Below are 7,150 nucleotides of genomic sequence, written 5' to 3' on the forward strand. Positions count from 1 at the left end.
AATAAAAAGGAAACTTTTAACTTTAAAATAGTAAGATTACATGTAACAAACAGTTATCAAGCAATAATTACAGTTACAATATTAATACCTATTTTCTATCTATTATTCAACTTCATCAAAGACTTCAGAAGGATATAATATTACCTAAGCAAACAGGAAGTGCATTGTAATTAACTTCCAAAACTCTAGAAATTACAGAGACATCTTGCTGCCTGGACAGTTACCCAAAGTTCTTCTTTAACATTGAAGCATCCATCTTCAGCCTACAGGCCCATTAGTATTCAGTAGACTTTTCCATGAAGCAGGAAATTTCAAAGACAGTTCTGCCTATATTGACAGTTTGTAAGTCACTTTCTTCTGTATCCTGCAGAATGTCTAGTACACTCTTTCATGAAGCTGGAACTCTGAAGGATTGTCTCACCTTTAGGCAAGTTCAGGAGTCAATTCTCTGTGGGTCCTGCATGTACAGTTCATGCAGCATAACATCAAGCACTCCAGGCAAGAACAGTTTCTTACCCAAATGGCTAACAAACTCCATCAGGAGCTTCTTCGATGTCCATCTTCCTCTTGAAGTAGATTGGTGCTGCCAGGAACAGCTTTGTCTCATTGTCATAAAAAGTCCTATGTTCTTAAAACATTTTAAATGCCATATTCTGTAGGTCTCTGAAAGATTTGAAGAATATCTAACTGAAATATATCTCTATATATCTAGAAAACCCAACGAACATGACTACAAGCTTGACTATTATATATGAATTTCTATTAACCTATATTTTCTAATTATGTGTTACACTTTTAAATGATCTGCCAAACAGAATACCTTAATCAAGAGCAGAAATCTATATCTATATCTATCTATATCATATCATATCTATCTATCTATCTATCTATCTATCTATCTACAGTATAACAAAATTGACCTTAAATTGTCTCAATAAACCAAGATCCATAACAATTCAAATCCTTATAGCATATCCCCCTTTAAATATAAAGAAACATTTACAACAATATTTGGGAATATGGGCAGAGTCCTCTCCAAAGTGCTTCTTGCTGTTTGTTGGGCAAAGTAATTTTTGGGGGTGTTCACAGGAACCTTTTGGGGGTTCTTCGTCCATCAAACCACATTAGCCTGAAATTAATCTACTGGTTCTCATCCTCTGTGGAAACAAAAGAAGAACCTCTTTTCCAAAGAACATATCCTTAGACACATATTTTAAATTCAAGATAGCTTTAGAATATATATTCTGGTTTAGCTTAGCAGCCCATACAATGAAATATCTCTCTGTACTTAGCTTCTTCACAGTCAAAAAATTCAAAGAAAACACAATAATATACATAATCCAGACTCTGTGTATATTCCATCTTTATGTGGCTTAGTTTTTACTCTATTACTTTTTAATATTTATTTTATTATAATTACTCCTTTAATCTATGACTGTCTGTACTCTGTCTCTTTAAAGACTTTGTTTTATTTAACTGTCTATACTTTTTTCCTTTTATCTCCCAAGCCTATGTACATTTATCCAACACTATGACCCATTTAGAGATTTTTTCCATTTGTATTTGTCTTTATTGTGTATTTATAATTATTTTCTGACAAGGACTGAAACCAAAAAGCATGCAGTCAGTTTTTTATCAGCACCATTTAAGTGTTTCTTGGCAGGACCTCTTAAAAGAGCTGCAAGGTTTTGCAGTTAAAGCTGAATCAGGAAGCCTCTATTAAATGAGGGTGCTTGCCTCTAGTGAGCAGAGCCCATCTGAGAAAATGTTGTTATCAATAAGCCATGATTAACTCTATTTTTTTTTCGTCTAGAATTACTTCTCAAGCTCTGTCAGGCTTTATGTGGACACAGTCGTTCACACGTTGGGCACCATTTGTTGTCTGAGGTTTCTGTTCTGCTTGGTTCCCACAGTCGTTAAGTCCCAGAGAAATCACGCAGAGGCCTCCATTAATTATAAACTGATTGGCCCATTAGTTCAGGCTTCTTATTAACTCTTATAACTTACCTTAGCCTATTATTCTTATCTGTGTTAGTCACATGGCTCAGTACCTTTTTCAGCAGCGTAGTCACATCTTGCTTCTTCTGTGTCTTTGCAGAGGAATGGGCTTCCTCCTTCCCAGAATTCTCCTGTTCTCCTTGACCCACCTCTACTTCCTGTCTGGTTGTCCTCCATATACTTCCTGCCTGGCTACTGGCCAATCAGCATTTATTTAAAATATAATTGACAGAATACAGACCATGGTTTCACACCAAGGAAGTGAGGTCAGTTTCCCAGGACTCATGAAAAATCTGGGTGCATACATACATACTTATAATCCCAGTGCTGGGAAAACAGAGATAGGCCTCTGGGGATGGCTAGCCAGCCAGTCTAGATGAATTAGTAATGTCCAGGTTCAATGAGAGACCATGTCTCAAAATATAAGTGAAGAGAGACTGAGGGAGACCCTTGATACTCGATATCAACCTCTTGCTTGCACACATATGTTCATATACCTCACCCTTCCCTAAATTTGGTCCTTCAATGGTGTCTCTTATATTCTTTAGGTTTTGTTTATACATTCTGAATTTTATAGTTTGAAGGCTCCATTTCACCTTCCTTATCTTCAACTTCTCAGTCTCTCTTCCACCTTACTCATTAATGAGATTTTGTTAATTAAAAATTAATTTATTGAAGATTTTCATTACCAAAATTTTAATTTGAATCTAAATTTCTCTTTACTTCCATCTTTATATCCTGTATTGGCTTCCTTATGTCATTTAGCTCTTTATTTATAATCTCTTCAAATTAATTCAGGGGTTTATAAATATCCTCTTTGATTTTCTAAACATTTTCTTGAGAATTTTTTCCCTAAACATTCTTATAATCATTCTTTTGAATTCTTTGTCTGAGACTTAATAAAATGCATTATGAAAGTCACTTCAGAACTGGTAATTTTGGAAGAACCCTGTTGCTCCCTCTCCTGATTTCATGTGGTACTACATTTGTTTTCCATGATGGAAAAGAAAGGGAATCATGAGGATCTGCCCCTAACTGAGGAGTTTTGGGAGTTGTTGACTACTGGGGGAGACAGAATTATTCCTTTTCAGGCGTGTGGCCTCTGGTAGGTTGCCCATGCTCTTACAAATGGTCCCATACCAATTCACATACTGGCAGCATTAATTGGACTTAGTGGTTTAATAAAAAAGAAAGAAAAGGAGTTCATACTGGGAGCAGGTAACATTGGTGGGGGTTGGAGGAGAATTTGAAGAGTAAAACATGTGTGTGTGTGTGAATATTAAATGAATATAGTGTTTGAATCAAGACCAGACTCTTGTTTAAGGTCCCTAATAACAGAAGTAGCCCCTTTTCTCTTACAGATGCTGGAAGGTGCCTCACTTAAGGGCACCATCTATGAGTATTTAGCTAACAGATTTCTAATAGAAATGAACTCACATCGGAGGAGGTACTAGTGACCACATATCCTGCCCCTTACCTTTCCCACCTTGGAATTAGAGAGTTAGGATTCAGACTTGTGCTGTGAGCATCATCCCCTTTGTCAGAGAGAACTACATCTTTCTCAGAGAGTTGTAATAAGGGACCTAGAATCTACAGCATCGGTCCTAATATCCTCATTGGTGATATTGACATGCTGCCTGTCTCTGGTGCTAGGGCTTGAACTCCTCTCAGAGCCCATGCCATGCTATTTCTGCCTGCTGCTCTGTCCATGATGTTAATAACTCTTTGAATCAACTACTTGACTCCTAGATTTGTCTCAGTGTCCCTCTTGAGCCCACATCTGAGACCGTTGATATATGATCATGTTTATATGTATACACAACATTCTCAAGAATAAATAAAAACAATATAAATCTTGTTTCTGAAAAAAATGTAGTCACTACCTTAGGTGATGTTTAGTCACTACCTTAGATATGTTTTCTGATTTCAATGAATTGCTATTTATGGGGGTCCTGATATGGTCCCTTTGCCAGGAAACACCATCTTCCTGAGGAGTTTTCCCAAAGCCTTCTGCATATCTTTGTTCCTCAGGCTGTAGATGAAGGGGTTCAACATGGGAGTGACCACAGTGTACATTAATGAGGCAATCAGATTCATTCTAGAAGATGATGTGGCTGCAGAGCTGAGGTAGACTCCAAGACCATTGCTGTAGAACAAGAAGACCACCAAGAGGTGAGACACACAGGTGGAAAAGGCTTTGTACTTGCCCCCAGCGGAGGGAATTCTTAGAATGGAGGAGACAATCTGATAATAAGACAATAGAATCCCAGAGAAAGGGAAACCAGCTATAACTATAGTTATAGAATATACCACAATGTTATTGACAAGGGTGTCAGAACATGCCAGCTTCAGGACTTCAGGAAGATCACAGAAAAAGTGTGGGATTTCTATGTTTGTACAGAAAGACAGCCTTAACACAGTCAAGGTTTCAGGCAGGGAACTCATGACACTGATTAACCAGGACCCAAGAGCCAGCATCACGCAGAAGCAAGAATTCATGATGACAGCATAGTGCAGGGGATGGCAGATGGCCACAAAGCGGTCATAGGCCATCACTGTTAGGAGTAAATTATCTAGACATCCAAACACAATGAAAAAAAATATCTGCGTGATGCAGCCTGTGAAGGGGATGAGTTTGCTTTGGGTGTGGATATTCAGTAGAGTCTTTGGGATGGTGGTGGAGGTGAAGCCGATGTCAGCTAAGGACAGGTTGGAGAGGAAGAAGTACATGGGCATGTGCAGGTGGGGGTCTAATATGATGGCCAAGATGATGAGCAGGTTGCCTGCGATGGTGACGAGGTACATGGAGAGAAGCAACCCAAAGAAGAAGGACTGCAGGTCTGAGTCTTCGGTGAATCCCAGGAGGAGAAAGTTTCTACCTCCTGTTTGGTTTTCTCTTTCCATAGGACTGCTGGATTATCTAAAAGGAGGGAACAACACAATATAAATTCATCTCAAGTGGATTCTTCCAAATAATGGCAATATATTTTATTAAAACCCAAGGTATTAGCTGAGCATTGTGGCACATGCCTTTTAACCCCAGCACTTAGAAGGCATAGGCAGAAGGATTTTTGTGAGTTCAAGGCCAGCCTAGTCTACGTAAAAAGTTCTAGAACAGCCAGGGTCATGTAAAGAGATTCTGTCTCAAAACACCAAACCCTAAAACAAAAGAAACAAAACAAAAAACTCACCTCTCCAAAACAAACAAACAAACAAACAAACAAAAAACAAACCCAAAAATCCCTAAGGTACTCTGCTCGTGAGCTGACTCAGTGTGTAAAGTCCCTTACCATCAAGGTTGATGACCTGCTTTTGATTTCTGGTGTATGCATGGTGTAAAGAGATACCAAAATCCTTCATTTTGTCATCCACCCTTTACACATATGCCATGGCACACACATGCATTCACACACACAGAATAAATAAATAAATGTAAGGGTTGGAGAGATGGCTCAGCAGTTAAGGGCTCATACTGCTTTTTCAGAGGACCTGGATTTAGTTCCCTGTATCCAGGTGGAGCAGCCCGAAACCACTAGTTCTAGGAGATCTGATGCCCTCTTCTGGTTTTAGTCAGTACTTATACTCATGTACAAACACACACATGCACACATCCAAAAATATGTATAATTAAAATAACTAAAAAAATCTTTAAAATAAATATAATAAAAATATAAAAGAAACAAAAAAATTCATGGGGGTACTCAGTCATTTTTTTTTGTGGGTAATCATTTAATCTCTGACTGGCAATTTGTTGTTACCATTGTCACCTAAAGTAGTTGGCTGCAGGAGAGTGGTTCTCAGTGTTGTTCTCTGGAACAGCAACTTCAGCATCACTCTGACGGCTATTAGAAATGGGCGTTTGGAAGCCATTCATACCAACTGAGTGCCATGCATTTTGTGGAACCAGTGATCTCATCTGTGTTTTACCAAGCCCCCTGGGAAACTCTGATGTCCACATGCATATGAAGACCACAGCTATGGTGTGCCTAAGCAACCAAACCTCATCAGCATCCCTGACGGCAACTTTGGTGTGTTCTGTCTAATGAAAGTGTGAATGGGAATTTTCAGAGTATATACTGATTTGTAAATCATTGGAAATCTTTGTTTTATGATAGTGCTTTCTCTGGTTCTTATATGAGCCTGATCACAATTGATAATACCCACTTTTCATGTAATTACTGTTTAGATTTCCTTTATTGATACAAATTATATACAAATTCTATGACATGCAGTTTCTTTCTTTCCTTTTTTTGTTTGTTTGTTTTTCGAGACAGGGTTTCTCTGTGTTGCTTTGGAGCCAGTCCTGGAACTAGCTCTTGTAGACCAGGCTGGCCTCGAATTCACAGAGATCCACCTGCCTCTGCCTCCGTAGTGCTGGGATTAAAAGTGTGAACTACCACCTCCCATCCTGAAATGTAGTTTCTAAGCATAAAGAATTAAGTTTCTAAGTCTCAAATTAATTTTTCATTATCTGACTTTTCTGCCAGTGTTGGGAGGAAGCTCCTAGGCATTGTTGTGGTATCACTGAGTTACTTCCTCAGCCCCTGATTATCATTACATGAAGGTGTTCAGTAAATCCTGTCCATTTGATCATTTATTTACATCAGTTTCCCAATTTTTATATATTACAAATACAGTTTAGATTCATTTGATTTTTAATTTTCTTCTCTTATGACAATTTGTGGGAGCATCCTTGAGTTCTTAAAAGCTCATAAATACAAAAAAAGTTTAATAAAAATAAAATAAATTTAAAAAGTGCATGTACTATTTTCACCTTCTTATCTATAAATCACTCTAAATAATCACACAAAGACACACACATATGTCTTAACAGTGAGTTGATTGTCAAATATCTTTGTATAAATAAGAATTTTGGGCCAGGCAGATGTGCTGCTCACTCAACTAGAGCCTGAGTCTGCCTCAGCGTTAGCTTTTCCCACCTCGGAGGGAGAGGAGGCCGTGGCAGGGAAGATTATAGACCAGAAATGGCAAGACTTACCTGACAATTTTCCCATGTCCCAGATCAGGAGTGGGTTCCAGCCCAGTCTAGTGACAGGAAAAACAGAATGTGTCAAGGGATCGTAGGCAGTCCCCATGTAGAACTGATGTCTGAGACACCATACTCTCCAGCCCCACAGCTATCTGATGTCCG

General features: G+C 38.5%; 1 protein-coding gene across 1 annotated transcript; it reads right to left on the bottom strand.

Annotated features, from left to right (window-relative positions):
* Nucleotides 1-3,939: 3,939 nt before the first annotated feature.
* Nucleotides 3,940-4,902, bottom strand: LOC121432427 (olfactory receptor 7C2). Its single transcript, XM_041630393.1, has one exon. The coding sequence runs from the start codon at nucleotides 4,900-4,902 to the stop codon at nucleotides 3,940-3,942; it is 963 nt and encodes a 320-aa protein (XP_041486327.1).
* Nucleotides 4,903-7,150: the final 2,248 nt, after the last annotated feature.

This window comes from Microtus oregoni, unplaced genomic scaffold (assembly GCF_018167655.1).
Source record: "Microtus oregoni isolate MIOR12 unplaced genomic scaffold, Mior012 000034F_ref0000314, whole genome shotgun sequence".
NCBI classification, from domain to species: Eukaryota; Metazoa; Chordata; class Mammalia; order Rodentia; family Cricetidae; genus Microtus; species Microtus oregoni.